Source organism: Arachis stenosperma, chromosome 6, assembly GCF_014773155.1.
Source record: "Arachis stenosperma cultivar V10309 chromosome 6, arast.V10309.gnm1.PFL2, whole genome shotgun sequence".
Classification (NCBI taxonomy): Eukaryota; Viridiplantae; Streptophyta; class Magnoliopsida; order Fabales; family Fabaceae; genus Arachis; species Arachis stenosperma.
The window spans coordinates 134,742,741-134,768,235 of NC_080382.1; the positions used below are offsets into that span (position 1 = coordinate 134,742,741).

General features: G+C 34.0%; 1 protein-coding gene and 1 long non-coding RNA gene across 9 annotated transcripts; both read left to right on the forward strand.

Annotated features, from left to right (window-relative positions):
- The first annotated feature begins 1,764 nt into the window (after positions 1-1,764).
- LOC130934705 (auxin efflux carrier component 6-like) lies at positions 1,765-23,899 on the forward strand. The gene is given in 7 exon segments (XM_057864247.1): positions 1,765-2,079; positions 2,081-2,202; positions 2,839-3,272; positions 3,275-3,334; positions 22,424-22,631; positions 22,761-22,846; positions 23,820-23,899. Coding segments are annotated over 7 exon segments (1,305 nt in total).
- LOC130934968 (uncharacterized) lies at positions 11,009-16,903 on the forward strand. 8 transcript variants are annotated; one of them, XR_009067772.1, is made up of 11 exons: positions 11,009-11,474; positions 11,896-11,961; positions 12,093-12,225; positions 12,307-12,633; positions 13,225-13,318; positions 14,121-14,170; positions 14,308-14,356; positions 14,684-14,816; positions 15,026-15,197; positions 16,099-16,225; positions 16,646-16,903. It is a non-coding gene; the product is annotated as an uncharacterized LOC130934968 (long non-coding RNA). The 8 variants fall into 8 exon arrangements; XR_009067771.1 differs by lacking the exon at positions 11,896-11,961 and having other exon boundaries at positions 12,307-12,421; positions 12,494-12,633; XR_009067774.1 differs by lacking the exon at positions 11,896-11,961 and having other exon boundaries at positions 12,307-12,663; positions 13,225-14,036.
- Positions 23,900-25,495: the final 1,596 nt, after the last annotated feature.

The window sequence follows — 25,495 nt, forward strand, 5'->3', positions numbered from 1 at the left end:
AAAAATTTTAATAAAATTTATTTTTAAAAATATTTTTATTTAATTTTTTAAATTTTAAATTTATTCTTCTGTCTTTATATTTATCTAACTTCTAAATCTACTTTTTAATCTTTATATTTATCTATATCTTCTCCAAATTTATCCTTTAATTTTTATATTTATCTTATACATAATTCAATTTAATATATTTTAAATCAAATCCAATATAAAAACTTAGTCACCAAAAAATCCAATATAAAAACTTAATTTAGCTTTAGTTCCTCTCCCTTCTAAAACGCGGCCTCAATATCTCTCCACATTTCTGTCTCTTTTTCCTGCACAGTATCCACTATCCACACAATATAACTTAATGATTAATTAACCCGAACAACTCCAACCACAAATTGCACTACTAAGCAGTAAGCACCAATAATACCCTTCCAAGTAAATCCCTGGTTCTGGAAAGGGCAAAACTGTCAAATAATCCTTATAAAAGACCTCCAACCCCTCCCCACCCCTTTAATATTCCCTCATTCATACTGAAACATATTATATAATAGGAAAACAATAATAAAAGAACAATGCTAGGGAACTAAAAGGGTATTAGCCAAAAACCAACCAAATATTTTTGGGTGAATTTAAAATCTCTACGAGTTAATATATATGGATGTTTCTTTTGTTAAGTATCAAAATGTTTCTTTTTTCATACTAAATGAATGTTTTTTTATATATTTTTCAAATTTTTTTGTATTACAAACGTGAATGTTTCTATTTCTTTAAGAATTTCATTTTTTTATTTTATAGATATTTAATTATGTTTACTAAAATATAATTAGATGTTTCTTTTATTAAGTATTAGGATTTTTTTTTTCATATTAAATGAATGTTTTTTTATAATTCTGTAATTATATAGTTTGCACTCTCTTACTTTAATCATCAAAATGTCACCTAATATCCCAAAACACAGAGAGCAAAATTCTGCAACAAACCCCCTTCTACAACAACACAAAGTCTCACACACCACTAAAATCAAAATCCAAATCAAATCTCTCGGCCAACTAAATTCCGTTCACCGTTTTCACCAACCTCTACAAAATAACCACTCCACAATTTTGGATCCATCCGTTATCGCCTTGTTCGATTCGATATCTGCATTGCTGCTCTAACACGTACGCTGTCGTTTCAACGGTTTGAATTTTGATCTGGGAGGCTTTTACGTACCTCCAAAGCGCTGCGTGGTTGCTCCCACTTTCTCAACTTTTTCATGCATTGCCTCTGCAACATATCTTTGCGCCGATCTGCTGCATTTGCTTTTCTTGGTATTATTTTTATCTTGTTTTCATTTCTTGAGGAATTAATCGATGGAAGGAGAGGTTTGTGTGTGTAATTATTGGAGGTGGATAAGTTAATGTGAGAAAGGAGAGAACGGTTTTTATAGGTTTTAATTAGGTTTAATTTTAAATTTTTTAAATTTTAAATTTTAAAAATTTAAAATTAATTATTAATATAAATTAATGTAGTTTTGTTTAGTTTTTGACTGATAACCTTTTGGTTTTATATACTTTTTCATAATAAAATAGTAAAAACTTAAGTAAAGTCGACTTTATGTGAAGTTAATATATCCGTTAAATAAAAATTTAATCAAATCAGTCAAATCATCTAACAACTTTCAGATATTAACTTCACGTGAAATCAACTGCACTGAATTTTCACCTGATAAAATACATATCCTCAACCTCGCTAATCCGAAAAACATTCCCTTGCATATATTCAAGAATAAAGAAGATGATAAGAGGAGATGATTTATACAAGGTAATGTGCGCCATGGTACCTCTATATTTCGCAATGCTAGTAGCCTACGGTTCTGTGAAATGGTGCAAGATCTTCACACCAAATAAATGTTCAGGGATCTACCGTTTTGTGGCGGTTTTGGCGGTTCCTGTGCTGTCCTTTCACTTCATCTCCCTCAACAACCCGTTCCAAATGGACTCCAAGTTTATACTAGCTGACACGCTATCCAAGGTCCTCGTCCTTGCCGTCCTCTCCGTCTGGGCCATGTTCTTCAGAAGAGCCTCCTTCGATTGGGTGGTGACGCTGTTCTGATCTCGCTTGCCACACCTTGCCCAACACACTCGTCATGGGCATCCCCTTGCTCCAGGCCATGTACGGTGACTTCACCCACACCCTCATGGTGCAACTTCTTCTCCTCCAATGCATCATATGGTATATTACTCTCTTAATACCAAGTTGATAATTAAAAATAATTAAATAATAATTTAATCAACCATGTCTCTGCTGTTATATAGTTATTATATTTTACACAATTTTTATGAGTATTGACTATATGTTGTTGGACAAGATTTAAATAGCGAGCTAATAAAAAAATTGAATGATATTTTTGTTTAACCGGAGTACAATTAGATGTATTTTGTTGTGTTTACAAATTGAATTTCTACATATTTTAACTTGGTAAAAGAATGGATTATTCTATAATAAATATATTTTTCAACCCTTATAGAAAATTATAAGTACTATAGAAATGCCTACATAATTAACATTCTTATTTTCAATTTCTTCTCTTACCAAATAATATAAAACATTTTTGGTTGATTGTTTTCCGTTTTTAAATTTTAGATTGATTACAAAGTTTATGGCCGTGTAACATGACTCATAATATAAACATAGTTGGTGGCTATGGAGCAAACTACGACTTGAAGCGAAACATTACTTGCAGTGTCAAGAATTTAAATCTTTACTTAATTATTACCGGATTAGATTTTATGACCAACCGAACAACTATGAAAGTTACCATAACAGAAACAAGAAAATCATGATCCCAAATAGCTGGTTGTTCATCAGGTACACTCTTCTCCTCTTCCTGCTGTTGGAATACAGAGCCGCAACGCTTTTGATCAAGACGCAGTTCCCGGGACCCACCGCAGCTTCCATCACCAAAATCGAACTTGATGGTGACGTCATCTCCCTCGACGGCCACGACGTGCCGCTCCGGACGGAGTCCAAAACCGACAACCACGGCCGCATTTGCGTCCGAATTCGGTGCTCTATTTCCTCAGCACCGGAATCCGCATTCTCAAACTCCGCCATCGGCGTTACTCCAAGGCCCTCCAACCTCTCCAGCGCCGACATCTTCTCCATAAACACTCCCATCCGTCTGCACGAGTTACCCGCCGGCATCGACGGCGGCGGGTACGCCTCGTCCAATGCGCATTCACTGCAGCCGACGCCGCGGGCGTCGAATTTCAACGAGGCGGAGAGGAGCATGCCGGTGTGGGGAGGTCTCCTGGAAAATGGCAGTGGGAAGAGAGACAAGAATGCAAAGACATTGGTATGTCAGGTACGTCGTGAGCCCAGGCTTTGTTTCCTTCTATTCTTTTTGGTCAAACAAATAAAGCTTTGAGTAGGGGTGTGCATGGGCCGGGTGAAGCCGAGTTTGATGTGACCCAGACCCGGTCCGAAATATGTACCGGGTCCATTTATGAGACTCGAACCCGACCCTAAACCCGATGAAATCTATACCATTTCGGGCCACAACTATACCGGGTGAAAATCGGGTGAAAAATGGGCCGTTAACATTATATTACCTTGATACCTTCTTGTAAGTTAGCATGTAAAAATATCCAAATTTCCAAGACTCCAACCATTATTTGACATGGTAAAATTCACTTAGAAAAATATAACAAGAACCAACTCTTATCTAAAATTAAAACATAACCATAACCAATACTAATATTGCCTAATAACACCAAATATTTAAATCAATATAAATAACACAATATTATGCATTAGTTTAAAGTCTTATGTATTTTAAATATAAAACATTAACTTATAGTCTTATATATAATGACTAATAACACAAAATATTAAGGTTTACAATACTTAAATTCCACATAATAATAGCCATCATCCATCACTAATAATACAAAATATTTATTGTGTATGGTGACCGGGCCACCGGGCCGATTTCGGGTGACCCGAGCTATGGCCCGGACCCGACCCAAAATAATGACCGGGTCTATTTTTGAGACCCTAACCCGACCCTAGACCCGATGAAATCACACCAAATTAGCCCCTAAAGTGTTCGGGACCGGGCCGGGTCTTCGGGCCGGGCCGGGCCATGCACACCCCTAGCTTTGAGAATGATGTGTAAGTTTTAATACTTTCAGAAAGTATATTTTTTTTGTGATTGAACATAACACAAAGAAAAAAGAACTAAGAGAAAGAGTAGCACTCTTCTCTAATAATAATGTCTAAATTATTAGGGGGCAGTAACCACTCTAGATACACCTGCTTGTTTAAAGCAGCAGTCTTATCTATTAAATCAGCCGCTTTGTTTGTTGTGCGCTGGATGAGAACTAAAGTAGCTGTCCAATTGCGCTGGAGCATCTCTTTGATTTTGTCAAGCAGATCAGAGTCATTCCTAATCATGCTGGTTGTGCCTCGCGAAATAAGAAAAAACGCATCAAGATTATCAGTTTCACAGATGACCTCTTTGCACTCGCAATCCCAAGCCATAACAAGCCTTCTCCAAATAGCATGAAGCTCACAACAGAGAACACTAGAAAGAGGTATACTGGCAGAACAACCTTTTATCCAAATTCCCATGCTGTCTCTAATAATACATCCAAAGCTAGCTAATTGCTCATTTTCAAAAACGTTTGCATCGCAGTTCACTTTACAAACATTCATTGGAGGTGGTTCCCAGTTATATTTCAAAGAAGAAGGAATAATATGTTTTTGGTTGGTAACAACATTAGAGAAATCTTGAACAGCATGTTTAACCAAGTGAACAATTTTTTCCTTACTCCATGGATCATCTTGATGAAAGATGTCATTGTTCCTATCCCTCCAAATCCACCAAAAGGCCGCTGCAAAGAGAAACTCATTGTTGTTGAGGTTAGAACGAATCCAAGACACAAAATCCAAACTAGAGTCCTCAGCGGTCATTCCCAAATTTAAGCTAATCCAAATCTGACGAGCTTTTTGGCAAGTCCTAAAGTAGTGGTTAATATCCTCTTACGCAATATAACATCTCTGACAAAAATCAGAAGTAGCAAGACCTCTTTGAAATCGGTACCTAGCTGTGGGAACTCCGTTGTTGAGGCAAAGCCAGAGCAGACACTTTATCTTCTCCGGTATTCTCAAGCGCCAAAGCCAAAGCCAATTTTCATTATCATTCCAGCCAAATTTCTTCTTCAATAGCCATTCATACCCGCTTTTAGTCGAGTAGGTGAGAGTATTTGAGTTTGTCCAAAACCAACCTGTTTTATCTCCTGCCTGCTTGATAGGATCAAAGAGCATCAACTCAAGTTTAACTTCTTCCGGAATAATTGTGCAAAGAATATCCACCGCCAATGCCCATGGTGCCAGACATCTTCTAACTTCAAGTGAGAATCAGAAATGTGCACAAAAGGAACCAAAGGAGCTAGCGTTCCACATGGTCGCCAAGCATGATACCAAAAGGATTGAGACATCCTGCTTGTACACCAATCAAAATTATCACGAAGCTTTTCTATTGTCTTATAAATCGCCCGCCAAGTGCTTGAAACATTATTAGAAAAATTGGGTGAAAAGCAAGAACTCCCAGATAAATATTTTGCCAACATAATTCTTACCCAAAACTTATCTTTATTATGCAGTAATTGCCAAACAAGCTTTTCGAGTAAAGCAAAATTTACACATTGGGTATCTCTAATTCCCAAACCTCCATATTTTCTTGGAGTGACAACTTTGCTCCACTTGACCAAATTTAAGCAACGCTCCCCCACCTTTCCCTTCCACAAGAATTGTCTAAGTACAGAATCAATCTTTTGACAAATCGAAGTAGGAAAAAGAGTCACTTGCATCTGATAAATAGGAAGAGAAGAAGAAACAAATTTAATTAAGCAAAGCCTGCCTGCTCTGTTAAGGAGCCGACCTTTCCAACTAGCTAGCCTATTCTTGATCTTCTCTAAAGAGTCCGAAAAAATAGATCTAGCAGCTCGAGGATGATTAAGGTTCACCCCCAAGTATTTGCCCAAGTCACTAGTAAAGGGAATATGAGAAATACCAGACAACATTTCTTTCCTTCTATTAGAGATATTTCTAGAACAAATAGCTTTAGATTTTTCAATGTTAACCTTCATACCTGAAGCTTTACAAAACAACTCCAAGGTGTGCATAATATTCTGAACTTGACTTTTCTTCGCTTTACAAAAAAAGGAGGAGATCATCTGCAAACATCAAATGAGAAACTCTAGGTCCCCCTCTAGAAATAGCCACACCATCCTAAATACCCTTGTCAACTTGTTTGAAAATGAAGCACGCCAATCTCTCCATACACAAAACAAATAAATAAGGAGAAATTGGATCTCCTTGCCTGAGCCCTCTGCGAGGTTGGAAGCTATCCAATCTATTCCCATTCCAAAGGATGGAGAGATTTGAGGCCTGAACACAATTCATTACAAGCCGAATAATTTGAGAAGGAAAGCCAAAAGATTCAAGAGTGTGCTCAAGAAAATTCCAATCAACTCTATCATAAACCTTTTTCTAAATCAATCTTAAAAGCCATAGCTCCTTTTCTAGACTTTGTCCGCTTAAGAAAGTGAAGAACTTCTTGGGCGACAATAATATTATCAGGTGCTCCTCTACCATGAATAAACTCTCCCTGAGTTGGGCTAACAATCTCATCCAAAAATGGTCGTAATCTATTAACCAGCACTTTAGTCACTAGCTTATAAATTACATTACAAAGGCTTATTGGCCGAAAATCCTTCAATCTAGTTGGAGGGTCGCACTTAGGGATAAGAACAATCAAAGTTTCCAACAAAGAATGGCTTAACATCTCCCCTAAGAATGCTTTCTGAACAGTACGCCATACCTCATGACCCACCACATCCCAATATTCCTTGAAGAAAAAAACTTGAAAACCATCCGGCTCAGGAGCTTTGAACGAGCTCATATTATCCAGAGCTTCTTTAACCTCCAACATTGTTACTGGTTTAGACAAATTATCACAAGCATCATGGCTAAGAGCTGGCATAGGAATTTCTCCCATGCAATTAATCTCAACAGGCTCAGTAGAACAAAAAATATTTTTGAAGAAATGAACAACCTCCCGTTGTAAAACTTCCAGATCATCAGACCAAGTCCCATCACTGACCAGCAACCCATGAACCTTGTTAGATTTTCTTCTAAGGATGATTTGCATATGGAAAAAGCTAGTATTTCTATCACCATACCGAACCCATTGACCTCTTGACTTCTGGTACCAAAGCATTTCTTCCTGTGCCAAAACTATATTATACTCAGCTCTCAATTCTTCCTCTTTGTGCTTCAGAATTGGATCATCGTCAGCTTCCATTTTTCGTTGAATACGATTCAAATAACCCTCCAATTCCCTCTTTTTAATAAAAATATTGCCGAAAACCGTAGAGTTGAATTCCAACGAAGCTTCTTGGACCCCAGCAATTTCCTATGGATGCCAAAGTCTGTACTATTCCAAGATTTCTGAACAATGGCCTTGTAACCAGGATGTGTTGCCCATGCCGCTTGGAATCTAAAAGGCCGTTTTCCTTTCTTGATAGGAACTCCTTGACATCGGATAAGTAGGGGACAATGATCAGAGTGGGAACGGCTGAGAACTTCAACAAAAGCTTCTGGAAAAAGAAGGCGCCATTCTGTAGTACAGCAAGCTCTATCCAATCTCTTTGCAATTTCTTTGTTTCCTTGAATTTTACGAAACCAAGTAAACCGTCTTCCAGAGGTTGTCAGATCAAAAAGACCACAAGAATCTAGAGTACTTGCAAAGATATTACTGCGATTCGAATAGAAATTACCCCCCTTCACCTCATGAACACTCAAAATATCATTAAAATCCCCAACCACCACCCACGGGTCCTGAATGCACAAACCAATATCAAGCAGATGACTCCATAATTCTACTCTATTAGTGGTTTGAGGGCTGCCATAAACCGCACTACAGATCCATCTTTGCCCACCACCATCAATTTCCAAAGTTACACATTGATTCATAACCCAAAGAATTTTACAAGAAAATTTTAAATTAGCAGAGAGGAACCAAATTCCTCCATTGTGTCCAACAGCATCTACAATCTCTACAGGATAATAGCCTAATCTCTCCCAAAATTCTTTCATAGTTTCAAACCCAATATGAGTTTCCACTAAAATAAAAAAAGTTGGTTGAAATTTTTGTACCAACTCCTTACAGTGCACCAAAGACATCTTATTTGACGCCCCCTAACATTCCAACTAATAATATTTAAATGGTCCCAATCCATAAAAAATAAATTAAATAATTGGAATGTTTAATCATTCTACCTCACGTTGATGGACCCCTGTCTCCAAGTGTCTTCTTGTGGACTTGCGCCGCAAAACCATCATTCTTCTGTGGAGGTTGGTTTTCCAAGTTTGTTGTTGCACTAACTTTATCAAGCTCTTTTTGTACTCGAGAATCCATTGACAATGCTTCAATAGGTGAGTTTTGAAGCGAAATAGGACGTTGCCTTTTGTGCCCTGCTTTAAAAAAGGGAGTACTCTGATCTTTGAAAGCCACCTGAGTTGTTCTCAAAGAGCCAAGCGTGGATGGAGGATCCTTCTTTTCCTTGGGCCCCACCTTTGCATTTGATAAGGACTTCACCTTTGCATTTGATGAGGATCCAGCATGCATGTTATTAGACCCAAAAGAAAATTTCTTACTCACCAAATTGGAGCATATTGCTACATTGGCTTTTTTTGGCACCACATTGGGGCCTTTACCCACTTTTTCCTTGCCCTTTCTACTAACTGTAACCCATTCACCCTCTTTTGCACGAGTATCCCTTTCCATGCGTGAATCTTGCAAATTATCATGCACAAGACTTGCTGCACCATGCTTCTCCATAATTGGAATTGATTTGGCATTAATTCCAAATTCAAAAGTTGAATTTTGATTTTTTACTGGGATTTGACTACCTTCCACCGTTTTCTCTTGTTATCCACAGGAAACAGTGACGACAACTTTTTCTCCTTTACCGTGCTTTCCTTTCCAAAGCCATTGTTGTTCTCTTTCGCACATTCTCTTGTTACATGCCCAAAGCAGCTACATTTTTCACAAATTAAATTCAAGTGCTCATATTCTATATCATACATATGACCATCAACTTGAATTTTTTTTATAACTGGAAGTCCCAAGTTAATTTGCACACATGCTCTTGCATATTTTTCCCTCTCTGCAGACTTGGTGGCTAAGTCGATGCGGATCGGTTTACCTACAGCTGACGCAATCATTTTCATGGTTGTCTCTTGATAATAGTTAATGTTTAAACCTGTGATTCTTATCCAAACCATGGTAGACCCAAAAGTGTTTTCACAAGGTCTGAATGAAGAACTCCAAGGTTTAACCGCAACATAACTACCAGTAATCATCCATGGTCCTCCAAGGAGAACTTTCTCTCTATCCTCCAAGAGATCAAATTTGACTAAGAAATAGCCAAAACCGACATCTAGTACCTCATATCCTCCTTTGGTTCTCCAGACGCCTTTAAGCCTGTGCGTAATCGCCGTATAGCTAAAATTTTTCTCAAGAACTTTGATCACGATGGCATCCTTGTAGGGCTCTGCCAATATCTCTTTTGCTTCTTCAGTGAACGTCACAATTGGTATCTCCGAATCGCCTTGCTTACCAACTACGGTAGCCAACTTATCCCCATCAAGAGAATCAGCAACCTCCAAAGCTCTCCTTGTTGAGGCATCAACAACTTTATCTTTGAACGATATCCGCTGACTTTGAGTCTTGTTACCGTCTCTTTTAAACCCCTCCTTTTCACCTGTTGCATGCCCCCCTCCGCTCTCCCCCTTATTGCTTCCGCCGGCATGGCCGGCTGCCTCGCTATGTGCCACCCTCAAAGACTCTCCTCCGCTTTCTCCACTCTCCATTTCACATACTCTCATATACTCTCTCTCTCTTACTAGGATTTTCTTTTTTCCTCCCTTGGAACACTCCCTTTTATTAATGTGTGTTTGATTGCTTTTTCAGAAAGTATATTTAGTTATTATTAGTATTTTTAATAATATAAAATTATAGAATTGTTTATTTTTTTTGTTAATTAAGTGTAATAAAATTATTAGTCTTATAAATTTTTTCTTTTCAAAAATAATAGTTTAAGAGACTAACACATTTTATAATTTATAATTATTAATTAATTATTATTAATTAATATTTTCAATAATATAAAATTATATTTAATAATGTAAGATTATATATACATTTTTTTATTGATTAACTAAATTTTTAATAAAATACTGATCCCTTATATATACTTTCTTTTTTCAAAATGTCAATGAACGTGAAAAAAAATAATTTGATTAAAAATTAAATTTTTTTAAAAATTAACCATTATCATTCTTATTACTTTATAAGTTTTTGTTTTTTCTTAAGGTCAGTGTTGATAAGCAATATAGCCAGCTTTATTTTAGAAATTAAAATTTAATCTTTAAAATTAAAAAATTATAATTTAAGTTAAATAAAATAATTTTAAAAACTTAATTTATTGTTTCTCTTATAATATGTGACCATAATTACAAGAGGCAATGAGTTGTTTATTGGTTACCGACTTTTAACGTTAAATTAACTGTTTTATTCAATGTATAGCTTTGAATTTAATGGAATTATAATGTATGAATAAAGCTAGTTTAAAAGATTTTTTTATATAAAAAAATGCATCATATATGGTTCTATCGAAAAATACTTGTACCACATTTTTAGATTACTACTTAATTACAAGCTTACGGACACATATACGAGTATAATAATAAAGTACTAAGTTATATAAAAATACTGTATCTACATTACAAAAAATGAAGTTTAAAATGGCATTTATATTATGGAGGTTCTTTAAAATCGCCATAATATTCAAGTATTATGGCATTTTATGATGTTACCATAATTAATTTGAATAAAATAGCAATTTTTGGTAATTTTGGCAGTTAAAACCGCCATTATCAAACACATTGTTAAAAAAAAAGGCCCAAACGCCGAAAAGCAAGGAAAACCCAAATATGTTAAATTGAATGTGTTCCCCAACAACGAAAACCCTAACACGCGTTGCCACCACCGTCAAATCCAAAAACGACGATCTGTGCTCTGCTCCGGCAACGTTCTGCACCAGCGACTGCTTCGGCAACGATCTGCTCCAGCGAATGCTCCAGCGAGATTTTCTCGGCGTTCTCCTCCGACGAGATTGTGTGTTGTGAACTGAAACGCTGTCTCCAGTGACGATCTCCTCTGGCGGCGCGTTCTCCTCCTTCAGCGAGCTTCTATGATTTGGATTTGATATGAAGATTGCCGCTCATCTCATCACCGTCATTCATCTCTACGCCATCGCAAGCAACACCGTTTTCAATCTGGCTCATCTCCTCGACGTGGCAAGCAACGCCGTTGTTGCTGCCTTCAGCAAGCTTCTACAGTTTGGTTTCGCGATCTCTATCACTTCTAATAGGTAACTCTTCGTTCTTTAGATCTACTTCATGCTCTAGTAGGAAGAAACAAAGAATGCTGGTTCTATTTTTATTATTGTGTTTTTAACTTTCATTGATCTTTTGTAATGTTGTTGTTGTTAGCTTGTTACTGCTGCATTTTCTATTGCGTTGTTGTTTTTTTGCTTCTGATTTTATTTAGTTTGAGACCAAATATGTTCTATTGAACTGATTACTCTGCATCATTTGTCCGAAATTAGTACAAAACATGGCATGTGTGTATTTTCTGATGTAAGTGTTTGAATGATGGTTAAATGCAATAATGAAGAGACACAAAGCACTGCTAATTTGTTCCATGAATGTTGTGTTAATGTTTGAATGATGTAAGTGTGTATTTTGGCTTTCAATTTTTAATTTTCTTGCTGATGGAGAGGTATATAAAAGATCATAAAGGTGTTTGAACAATTTTTCTTCTGGATTGGAGACTTTTGCCCCTCAGAAATTCTAAAGGTGATGTTTACTATCTAATTAAATAAAAGATGTTGAGAAAGCTTCCTCATTGTGAATGAGAGCACCAGATTTGCATGTAACTGGTGATATGATGAATTATTAATAATTAAAAAAAACCGTTTTGATTGCAGATTCTGGTCCCTAGGATTGAAACCATGACAGAGCAACAAAGGTGTGCCAGGTGTGGAGTACATCATTTCTGATAGGATCTTTGAAGATCTGCCTGACGAGGAGAAGAAGCTTTGGCACTCTTATGCTTATGAGGTTTTTCACTTTCATTCTCTGTTTTTATTTTATTTCCCTGTGTCATAAATATTTTATCTTAGACTGATTTGGATGGTGCAGGTCAAGTTGGGTCTATTAATAAGCCCAAGAGTTCCAGAGATGATTGCCATGCCTGAGCTTGAAAACCTTGCTAAATCCTATGGAAAATTCTGGTGTACTTGGCAGGCCGACAGAGGTTAACAATCTTTGTGTTATTATATTGTAGGAGTTTAATTAAGCTTAGTTTTGTGTGTTATTATTGGTGCAGGAGATAGGGTTCCACTGGGTGCACCAGCACTAATGATATCACCACAACCACAAGGGGTGAAGCCTAGGCTGGTGAGGCCAGATCTGGTGCATCAGAGGGATGCAAAGTATCATGTTTCCTCAGACAGCTATAAGACCTTAGTTAAGCGCGTTGCACTTTCAAATATTATGGTGCTAAACATTTAATTTATATGTATTTCTTACACATGATAAAGCTTTCTCTGTTTCCATGTTAGATATATCTTAAGTACAAGACACCAACACATTTTGTTCTGATTCTGAATACTGGACATATCACACAATTAACCTAAACACTTATCAAACTTTGACCAGTCATTATCCTTTTGCTTAGTTCTCATTCTGTTAATGTGTTTGAAGAATACAACCTTGTACTAGTGTGATGCTCATAGAGAAAGAGAGAGAGAAAGAAAAAAGAAAAAGAAAATTATGAGAGATAGAGCATTGAAGAGTTGTTGGCATTTGGGGAGGATGCAGTCCTCATTAATGCCATCACTGGTCAACCTCTTCTAACTAATTAATGCGGTCTTACCCTCCACTCTCTCCACCATGCCGCTTCTTATTATCTGCTTCTACATACCCTCCCTCACGCACCTTATTAGTAACAAATCACGCCTCATTTTCCTTCATTCCCATTTCTCATCACTTACCTTGATTACTTATTACTCACACTTTTCATTTTTTATTTTTTTTTTGTGTTTGTCTCTTTTGCAGATTTAGCAAGGTAGACAAGTGTTGAAGGAAAGGACTTTTAAGCATCTACTATATATAGGATCGATGGAGGGGATTTAGATCTATCTATGGCGTTGTATGTTTGAGTTTAGAGTTTCTTCTATCACTTTCCTACTATTATATTATAAAAGATATATCTTTAATTAATTATCTACTTATTACTTGTCTACTTTGTGTTTAAGTATTAGCATTAGGGTTATATGAATATGAGTTCTTTTAATTTCGCCAATTTACTTCTACCATGTAATCTTCTTAGCCACCCTATATTAGTCCAATGAAAACTTTCTTAGCTTCTTGCTATGGTCGTATATATGGCTTTAATTTGTGCCTCTCATCGTTCTTATTATTATTCCCAAGGAAAAATGAGTTATTGTATTAGGAGAAGTTATATATAAAAATCTATATAATGCATTTTAATTAATTTTACTTTTTCTTAATGCTACTCGTGATAAAATGATTATAAGAGATAAGATAAAACGTGGATTATATAACAAATGAGAGTTTACACTCCATTTTATAATGTGATCTTTTGTTTATAATATGTTAGTTTAATTATATCAATTTAGCAGGTTTCAGAAAAAGTTGTATTAAGTACAATAGATATTGAAGTATGCTTATACTATAAATTAGATGAATGAATCTTCTAAATAATTTTTAAATTTGGTACTTTCAACTCTTGAGTGGAAGATGAATCCACCAAAATGCCTCTCTTTCATTGATTACATCACAAGAAGACTTAAAATGTTTTCAGTTCTTCAACACATGTCAATCTCTTCTTCTTTCTCTCTTATTAGGTAATAATTAATCTCTTTCTTTAACTTCTATATATACATTTCTTCAACTTCGGTTATTTATTTATTTATTTATTTTTAATGCAGATTCCAGGTTTATTGGTTATTGTGATTCTAGATCATTATCTTCCTAAGAGGTTCATTGCTAATTTGATTGTACTTATTTATTATATTTTTAATGATAATATGTATGTATATATTTACTTATTTGAACCTGTTCCATCATTGGCTTCTGACATCTATTTGTTGCTGTTTCTGTGTTTTAACTTTTAAGTCTCTAGCAGAGATCAATTTACATTTGACAGAGGCACAGAATACTGGAGGTACTTCTTAACTGTGAATGATATGATGTTAATATTGTTCTTTGATGCTGAAAGGATTTACTATTTGTCATGTGTTTCGTCCGAACAGAATCAGATGGCATTTTATTCCCAAAATCTAGTCTGAGAAATTCTCCTTGTGGCAATGGCACCAATTTCCATACTTCTTTAGTTGCCTTGCTTTGCATGTTTAGAAACTTCCATTCTGATGTTCATTACTAATTTTTTAATGGCACCAATTTTTATGTGTAATTTGTGTGTATGCATTCTTTTATTTATGGGTTCACTTGGTTCTTATTTATCTATGAATCTTGCTTTCCTTATTCCTAGGAGTTTGTTTTTCTTTGGGAAAGGGCATGTACCGTGTGCTTTATATTCCTGAAGATGAAGTTGTTCTCTTGAATTCTAGGGAGAAGGCGCCTTACATGATCTGTGTTGAAGTATTGAGATGTGACATGATAAGGTATTACTTCAATAGTAATCCCCATAAGTTTTAAAGAATATAGCAGTTCATAAAATGAGAAACATTTCTGATATATTCCCTTCACTACAAAACATTTATCATAGCAATTCCAAGGACACGTCCAGTCCTCATAAACTTTCCATTTTGTTGTTATTTTCTGAAGTCATTGACCATTTTGTTGTGACAATAATATACTTGTTGATTTGTAGGTTAGGGACTTAAGCTCTCATCTGAATACTCTAGCAGAGTCAGAAACAGAGGGTGTCCAAGGAGCTGCTGCGGTTTTTAATCAAGCCCCGCTTTATAAACATAAACACAAATATGAAGGCTATGCTATAGACTGGAGTCTTCTTGTTCCCGGAGCCAGAAGGCTTGTATCTGGTAATATTTGGTTATTTCTTTTTCTCTGTTTAGCTACATTTTATAAACATGGAATATTGACAATACTCCATTTGTTGGGCATACTGCTAGTGTTGAAGATCTGCAAGTTATATTGGGGGTTTATGAGACCTCTTAACTATCAAATAGCAAGAGCACATGTTCTTTGTGATGTCATTGTAATTTCTAGTAATGAGAAGAACCGCATTTTCCTAATTTCTTACTAACAGCAAAATTGAGCAGTGTTTTCTCTAAACTTGTGTCTCTTTATCTTTGTTTCAAATTCCAATTACTTAATTTCCTTTGAATTGTAGTTTTCATCATCTATTTTTTTAATTAAAAATAAATAATAATCTCAATTTTTTTCCCGTGAGACTGAGACTTAGATCCACCACTCTCTGATTCAGGTTAATTTAATTAATTTATTTATTTATAATTAAAATAAAATGTGTGAGGAACAGTCACTATCTCATTGGATTCAATACCCTAAAGCAGTAGTAGTTCATGCTTAGCGTTTCAGCTTTTATTATAATAATTATTGGTTTGTTTGTTTATTTTAATTATTTTTTGTCTCTCTTCCAATTAGAAGTACTCTAGAGCAATAGCAATAGCAATCTCTATCTTTTTGGCTATCGTTGAGTGATTATCTTGACCATAAATGCATGACTTTTTGGCTGCATCTGAGAAAGAAGTGTGAGATAAGGGGATGAAAATTGGGACAGAAAGCAGTTTCTGATATTGAATGTCTCGTATTCTTTCTAACTAAGCCATTAACCCTAAACCTCATTTCTAGACACATACATTAAATTTGCATTTGAAATTTGAAGTCTAGATTTCTTTTTGAGGAATCTTCTATTGACATATTTCATTCATTGACTTCTTCGATTTTTTTTCTCTATTATAGGAGTCTGAAAGGGTTGTGAGCAGAAGAGGGTTTAGCTCTCGCCAAAGAGTTGGGGTGTTTGCTTCTCGAAAGTAGTGCTAAAACTCGAGAAAATGTGGAGCAGTGCTTTGAGGAACTTGCTCTAAAGGTACAGTTTTAGATATCTGGTTCAGTGCTGGTTTTCTTTAGGGAACACATAGTTTAAAGCATAAAAAACAAAAAGTTAAGATTGTCCTATTAAGTGGGAGTGGCTATATCATAGGCATTTGTTCTAAATAATTCGATGAACTTATTTGGGTACATAGCATTTACAGCTGTTAATGCAGAAGTACCAAAAAAATGATTGCTACATAAAAGTGACTTTAAAAATGCTAAGAAATGAATGAAAATTGAAATTGCATGCATAAGTGGAAGGGAAAGATCAACTGCTGTGTAATGCTTTTTTACTGCACAATCCTGACAAATAATAATATTATTATCTTGGTTTATGTGTTTCTTTTTCCATTGGCTTTACTATTTCTCTTTAATATTTTGTTTATTATGTTTTCAAATTATATTTTTGTTGTAGGAATTGAATCAAGAGAGTGAGATTTCATCGCCAAAATAGTTAGAAAGTAGGTCTTCTGGAGCAAGCAATAGAGCAGCATGAAATATGATGGAGATTTTATGTATTAAGAGTTACATGTTATGACATTTATAGTTGAAAAATTATGTTATGTTTGATACTTTGTATAGGAGTTATTATTTTTTATTTCTGATACTAAAAAATCATATATTATGTTTAATACTTTGTTTCCGAGTTATATAATATTTTGTTTATGGATTATGATTTCTAATAATAAATATTATTTGTTTAACACGAAAAAAACGAGGGTAAAAATTGCATTTTTAAACGATAAAAAAGTGTCATTGTTAGGGTTAAAATGGCGGTTCAAAAATGACATTTTAACCAATCAAAAGTCAATCTGTAAGGGTAAAAACGACGGTTCAAAAATGCCGTTTTAACCAACTGAAATGCTACTATTAGGGTAAAAACGGCGGTTCAAAAATGCCATTTTAACCGACTAAAATGCCATTCTGTGAGGGTAATAATGGCGGTTTAAACTGTCATTTTAACCAACCCTTAAACCGCCGTTTTAACTTGGAAATAACGGCGGTTTGGACCGCCGTTTTAACCCAGTAAAAAACCGTCGTTTTAACCTGGAAATAATGGCGGTTTGAACCGTCGTTTTAACCCAGCAGAAAACCGCCATTTTAACTTCAGAAAATTGTGGCGGTTTTTAGAAAACCGCCGTAATAACCAAAATGGCGGTCTGAATTATGGCGTTTTTGAAAACCGCCGTACTTGGTAATAATGGCGGTTCAAACCGCCGTAATTACCCAAAAAAACCGCCATTTTTACCCAAATTTTTTGTAGTGCTATAAAACAAAAGAACTCTATATCTAATTTAAGAAATTAAAATAAAATTTGGACAACTAATAGGAGTTCCATAAAAGAATTCTAACAAGAAATTAAAGTTGCGTTTGATTTGTATTTTTATTTTTAATATTTTCTGTTTTCAAAATTTTGTTAAAAAATTAGGAGATAAAAATAAAAAATGAAATTTTATTATTTTTAATAATTCAAAAAATAAAAATATTAAAAATAAAAAAATGAAAACACACTAAATGCACTTTGAAATTGTTAGATAAATTATTACAAGTACAATAGGCCCGTGAACAAATTTCGTCGTGTGTTCTTAATTACAATAGACGGAAGAAGAAGTAGACATGTCATATAAATTTAGATGGTAGAGCAGTGGCATAGTATACAAAAAAATACGTCGTATTTATGCAAAGCGCATGCCTTTTTCAGGTGTTGGGGCGTACATTTTGACATTTTGTTTTTGTGACTTTGTCCTATATTTAGATATTTAATTTGTAATCTGTTTTTGGGAATTATCAATGCCATCTGTTACATGGGATGATGGGAATATAGTAGTTTATAATCAACAGGAAGAAGAGATTTATGGTCTGAATAAATATACACACGAATGATCATGATTGACAGTCATTATGTAAGAAGTTACATAGCTAGATACATGCATGACCCCTTTAAAAATTTATATGATGGTTTGTTTCAATTTTTATTAAGATTTAACGACATAAGTTTTATTTTTTTGGTCTTATTATAAATCATATTGGTCTATCACTCTCTCTCTCACACAGGAGATTAAATAATATTGATATAACATGGTTATAATATAATGCCTATATATATGTGTCTGTGATAATGAAAAATAAACTTTTGTCAAATTTATCCTAGTTATAAGTTATTATATTACTTTAGATTACTTGTTCATGTTATTAAATCATTCCTTCTCTCTTATCCATGATGACACCACCAAAAAAGCATCATAGAAATCATACACAAACAAATTCAATTCAATAAATAGAATAAACTTTTTTATCACACTTTTTTTCATTCTATTATAATTACAGCTTATTCACGTTTCTTTTAAAAACAAAATTAGTTATGCTGCATGAAGAATATACACAATTATATCATTCGTTATATCTTTATCTTTTTGTGTATTTCAAGTTTTATTTATTAAAAAAATATTATTTATTCTTTAAATTTTAGTCTTTAATTAGTCTTTAAATTTAATAATATATTATTTTAATTTTTTATATCCATTTTTATGATATTAGTTGTTTAAAAAATTTAAAAAATTATTTATTTTTATTTTTTTAAAGACTAAATAAAAAATAATTTTTAAAAAATATCTAATTACACCGTATTTATTACCAGCGTTCTATAGTGTTGGTTGCATATGTCTATAATATAAAATTCATATTTTATATAGATGTTTAAATATATAGGTGGGCAAGGTGGCTACTATATATATATTATTTGTCTTTAATTTAAGACGATATTAGAAAATTATTAAATAATAATTTATTTAAATATATTAAACCGTTTAATAATTATCTTTATAAAAAAATAATTTTATTTTAATAACTACTGTTTAAGTAACATATATATTCCCGAACAAATACCAAATAAGTTTGTTTGCACACGCATGTTAGAAACAATTTTCACTGCAAGGAAAAATTATAGTAACTTTACGTCAAATAGAAAGTATATTTATGAAATGCAGTATATTTATGAAATGCAAATTTCTTTCGAAATATGCATGTAATAAAATTGATTTTTTGATGAGACAATTCTTATGGAAAGACCAAGCGACCGATAAAAGACTGTCTCTGGTCAGATGAAAGGTCGTCATAACTCTTAAAAGAGCAGGAAGATTGGATATTAGAAATACTTCCTGTATTAACGTGGCGCTTCTGAAAAAGTTGGTATGGGATTGTCTAAATAATAGTTAGAAGTTGTGGATGCAGATTCTGAAGTATAAATATCTCAGGAATTAATCTGGTATGAACGAAAACGGTAGAAATTTTTCATTGGCTACCTGGAAGAACATTGTTAGTGCCTATGAGCATCTCAAAGAAGAGCTTAATTGGAATATTGGAGATGTCCACAAATCAGTTTGGTATGATAAGTGGACTCCTTTGGTAAGCTTTGCAACCTTGTTCCTTATGTACATATTTTTGAATCAGATTTCAGGGTGGCTGACTTGTGAAAAGGGGTGTCTTGGGAGGTTGATAGTCTTACCACGCCTATTCCACATGAGATTAAACAATTTATTTGTGGTCTGATATATCCTAGTTCGACTGAGTTGGAGTCACAGTGGGAGTGGTGGCCTGCAGCAAAAAAAAAAGTATAATGTAAGGGAGGGTTATAGATGGTTATTAGAGAAAACATTAAATTGGAATGCCAATAGTAAGTGAAATTGGTTGTAGAATACAAACATTCCAGAGAAGTTCAAATTAGTGGTCAAGCCAATATGTACCTCAAACACAATTTACCTTATCATACCCAATACATCAGCAGTATTGGAGTGTGCCACAGTTTGACTCAGGAGATGGAGGTTCTTTTAGCCAATTACTTGGGTTCATGGCTACAGATGCAGACCAATCACAATATGACCATCAGCCTGACATCATGGCGGGTAGGTATTCCTTGGACGCGAGGCATCCATACCGCACTTCTTCATGTGCCTCTGGAGGCTTGGTATCTGGTGACTCTAGTAGGAGTGACGGTGGTCGAGGAGTTCTTAATAGTTAAAACCCTAACTGTATTTCAATGACTTTAATTGAAGAAAATGTCATGACACTTGAGCAAGAAACTGATGAGTATCTAGTAGATGAACCAGATGACGAGGACAACGAAGAGAATGAAGATGAGGACATGGTCGAGGATGAAGAATCCTGTAATGATGCACCTGATGATGGTGATGATGCAGGTCCTATTGTTGCTTTACTTGTTTGGTCAATTCATTATAGTATATTCATGTGTGGTATCTCTGTTGGTTTGATTATATTATATACTTGTTTCCTCAGTTGATGTAACTATATTTATGTTAGGATGGCCTGTCTAATTAAGTTGTAAACAGGTGAGGTACGCACTCCAGATGAAATAGGCAAAGGGTACAATATTAGGGTTGATCCGCCTCGTCGTAGTGCTAATCAATTCACTCCGTCCATGTTCAGAAAGGCCGCCAAGAAATGTAAGAATCTAGTGAAAGATGTAAAGTAGACAATGAGAAAGTAGATGTTGTGTAGTTAACATTTCTATGTATTAGTTAACTTTTTTATGTATGAACTAACTGTTTGAATGTTTGAATGCTCTAATATCTGAATGCTCTAATGCAGGGGTAATAACTCCAAAAAACTCGATGCAATACCCAGATATCACTTACCAAGTCATCGCCTTGGTATGCAGGCATAGTCTTAAAATAGATGATAGCTGTTTGAGGAGTCATCTTTCATGCGAGTGTTGGATTTCAAAGCCATGCATGCTTCGGAGTTTTCGAAATATATGAGCACTGGTACGTAATTGCCTATATTTATAAGACGAATTAAAATTCTATAATAATTTATATTGATTGATGGACCAAATAGTTAAGTGACATGTGAAAATATATTTGATTAGCATTTGTTTATGTAGTTAAGTTTAGGATAATAATATTTTTTGTTAGTTATTAATGTAGTTAAATATTAATTAGTGTTCATTAATCAATATTTTTTATGTTTTCTTTTTTTGTTAAGATTGAGATAATAACCTGATGTAAAGTTTATTTATATTATCATTGATGTATTGAGTGTTGATTTACCTTTAATTTCGGTTATTAAATTTTCGTATGGTTGCCATTGTGGCAGAAGTTTCTCTTGTTACAGATGGTGAATTTGCTATGGGGATAGAATTCAGTTCAAGGGAAGCTGTTATTAAGGCGATGAAAGAGTATGCCATCCGAAGAAGTGTAGACTACCGGGTGTATAAGTCGGAGTTGTTGACATTTTATGCCAAGTGTACACAGTATTGGGAGGGTGTGATTGGCTTATCAGGATTAACATGATCAGCAGAAAGTACTGTTGAGTTATAATGAGGTATAATGATAGTCACACCACAAAGCCTCCCTGCCTTATTCAGTAGGCATCCTTTCCAACTGAAAAGCTTCTTCGAAATTTTTTCAATAACCTCCTGAGCCATCTTCCTTGAAGCTCTGGCATGACCGATGTTAATTCCTAGGTATTTACCCAAATCATTGCAGAACCGGATGTTAGAGACCCTTGAGAGAACCTCTTTTCTCCTCTCTGACACCCTCTTGGAACACTGGGCCTTTGATTTATGAAGATTTACCTTTAAATCTGACGCTCTAGAAAATAAGTCCAGGCAATGTATAACCTCTATTATTTGAGCTTTCGATACCTTACAGAAAAGCAAAATATCATCTGCAAACATCAAATGAGAGAGTCATGGTCCATTCCTAAAAACTGCTACTGGATTCCACAAAAGATCATCTGCAGGACAGATTGATTTGGTATCCAAAATTTAAAATTTTATTTTTTTATTTCTGTTTTGATGCTGTAATTTAATAACAATGTAAATAATTAAGTGTCACATTCACGCCAACGAACACATGTGAAAAATAACGGCGAAAAATTATTTATTCATCTGTCTTCAATTTTCTTGTCAATTTAGATTTTTGAAAAAAGCTTTATGATATTGTATTAAAATTTTTGTAATCTAAAAAATTAAATTTTAATTTTTTTATTTAAAAAAATTAACATAAAAATATATTAAATATATAATTATTTATATATTTTTTTACCATTTTAAATTTTTGAAAGAAGTAATTTTATGATAGCAACTAAATAGTATGTTTGTATTAGACTCAGGTTGGTTTCGATATATTGATATTTTTTTCTATTTATTTTATTTTATTGGCTACAGGGACAGATAAAGAAATAAGCTTCAGAGACTGCAGCAAAGTAGCAACAGAAAATGAAGGTTCGTCGCAAAAAGACGCAGTTGCTGGGAACCAGAAAATGCCGCATGCGTTTGTTATGATGAAGCTTATACTTATCGTAGTAGGGAGGAAACTTTCCCGAAACCCTAATACTTATTCAAGTGTATTAGGGCTTCTCTGGTCTCTAATCTCCTTTAAGTAAGTCTCCTTAGTTTCAAAATGTTTACCAAAAATTGAACAAGTAATAGATACCAAAGTTGTTATATGTTGTTTCAACAATAATGTTATTTCAAATTTTGTTTAGACATTTTATGTGTGAATTTGCAGATGGAACGTGGAAATGCCTATTTTGATAAAATCTTCTATCAAAATCATATCGGATGCAGGGCTTGGCATGGCTATGTTCAGCTTAGGTATTTATCAATTACCCTCTTCAGATTAGTTCGCAATTACCCTCTTCATATTTTATGATTAAATTTGTATTAGCGTAAAAAAATTAGAATTAACGAAATATTTTTTAATAAATTAAAAATACCTACAATTAAAAATTTGATTAGATCTTTGACTATATAATTTTGGAAATAAATATAATATTCTATTAATTTTAATATTTTTATATAAAAAAATTTAATTATAAAATTAAAAATAGTATAAAAATTAAATTAAAAAAACATAAAAATTTATTTATAAATTTAGTAAAATTATAAAAAATAATAAAATAATTAAACTAATTTTTAAATGCATGCCACCTTCCCAAAACTCTGTTATAGTAAATTATTAATTCATAGATCCCGGTTTTCTACAGGGTATAGTAGCATATTTTATTTTTATGTTGTCTAAGAGGCGATGTCCTAGTCAATGATTCAATGTGGCACAGATACAAAAAGAAAAAGCATTGGCATATGATGAATAAATAATTTGAAAAAACAATGGTTTAAATAAATATTTGATTTTGTAAAATAATATTCGATTTTTTTTAAGATTTTATAAGCTTTTATTTACTTAATAAAAATAAAAATATTTTTATTTCAATTTTTACAATTTATTTGTTCTATATTAAATATTAATACGTCAAACGAGCTTAATTGAATAAATTAAATACATGAATTCAAATAGTGATTTATTAAAATTTTATTGGATCAAAATTTTAAAAAATTATAGAAAAAAAATCAGATATTTTATAAAAAACAAAAACTTATTTAAACAAAAAACATTGAGAAAAAATGATAGTTAAACAATTTAGACAAGAAGAAAAAGATGAAAACAAACACATGCATTGCCTTGTACTTATAATTATAGTGTCCCAAAAGGCACATGGATGTTGGATATATAAAAATTAGAACTCTAATGATATTGATGGATACCTACTCATTGCCAAATTTGTAGGGTTGTTTATGGCCCTTCAGCCGCGTATCATTGCCTGCGGCACCAAAATGGCAGCCATGTCTTTAGACACTATAATATGAATAATGTTATACATTCAAGTCTTTTTATAAACTAAGTTCAATTAAGTTTAATAATAAAACTTGAAATAATGTTATTTATAATTAATTTTTATTAATGTTAAACCAACTTAGTTAAACTTGATTAATAAAAATACTTGGATGAGTTAAACTCCAAAGTGGTCCTTGATATTTACGGTTTGCACCAATTAGTCTCTGACTTACCAATTGCACCATTTATGTCCTCGACTTTGTAAAAATTGCACCAAGGTCATCCCTAGCCACATCTCCGGGCAAATTAATGAACGCCGGCAGTGACCTGGCACTGAGAAGTCACGCTGGCGTAGATAACGACAATCTGAGGTGGCAATTGAAACTGTTTGACCCAATGTGGTCTCTATACCTAGTTTTAATCCCAATTTCTAGCATGGCATCGTCACCTTCGTGTGATTGTGTATATGATCATTTATGTTCAACAACTACATAGATACGCAATATCATCAATTTACTTGCTAACTCTGTATGCACTTAATATATAACACCAAACAAGGAATGAAATCCAAAATTTCAGTTCAATTTGGTGTTAAGCAAGAACATTCACCAAGTGCATAACCAAAATTCAATCTCAATCATCATAAAAACTTATAGAAAACTGCACAATATGAGTTACAATACCTAATGAAAATAAAATTTGAAGCCTATGATGATCAGACATAAGATTTAACTTTCAGGCAATTTATCGAACAGGTTGTATGCAGGATTCATAAACAGCAATTTCAGTTTAATGTAAGCATCAATCAACCCAAAAAGTTCAACCAGCCAATACACATTCAGTCCAGAAACACAAATAATCAACTATCCTAAGTCTAACAAGATCAGTAAAAGCAGAATCAAAAGGCACTGAAATAAAAAAAATAATTAGAAAAAAAAGAAACAGACACAGAGGATGGAATGGAACCTGCGTTGAGGAGTGAAAAAAGAAGATAGCGTAAGGAGCGGAGATAGTGTCGTAGCGGCACGGAGTTTCGCCGCCGCTGGTGGTTTTCACCGGAACTGGAAGGTGCAGACAGAGGTGGCACCACGAACAGGAGGAAAGAAATGGAGAAATAGGGAAGAAAGAAAAGGAAGAAGGGAGGAGGGAGGGTTAGCGACGGTGGTCGCCGGCGGTAGGGACGGACGGACTAATGGAAGGTTGGTGTGGAGGTCTGCGAGCTGGGCTGAGTTTCAGAGAAGAAAGAAAGAAGGTTGGGCGGGCGTGGCTTCTCAGTGCCAGGTCACTGCCGGCGTTCATTAATTTGCCCGGAGATGTGGCTAGGGACGATTTTGGTGCAATTTTTACAAAATCGAGGATATAAATGGTACAATTGGTAAGTCAGTGACTAAATTGGTGCAAACCGTGAATTTCGGAGACCACTTTTAGATTTAACTCATACTTGGATGCATAGCATTATTTTAACAGAAAATAGTAATAAGTATTTAATTTTCATGGTGGTGTAACAAACATTTTATATTTTTTATTCAAAATTATCCTCAAAATCTTTTCTTAACAAATTCAATCTTTAAGAGAAGAGTAACTTTGAAAAAAAATTGGTAACTCCTTTTACAGCTATTGAAAATGTT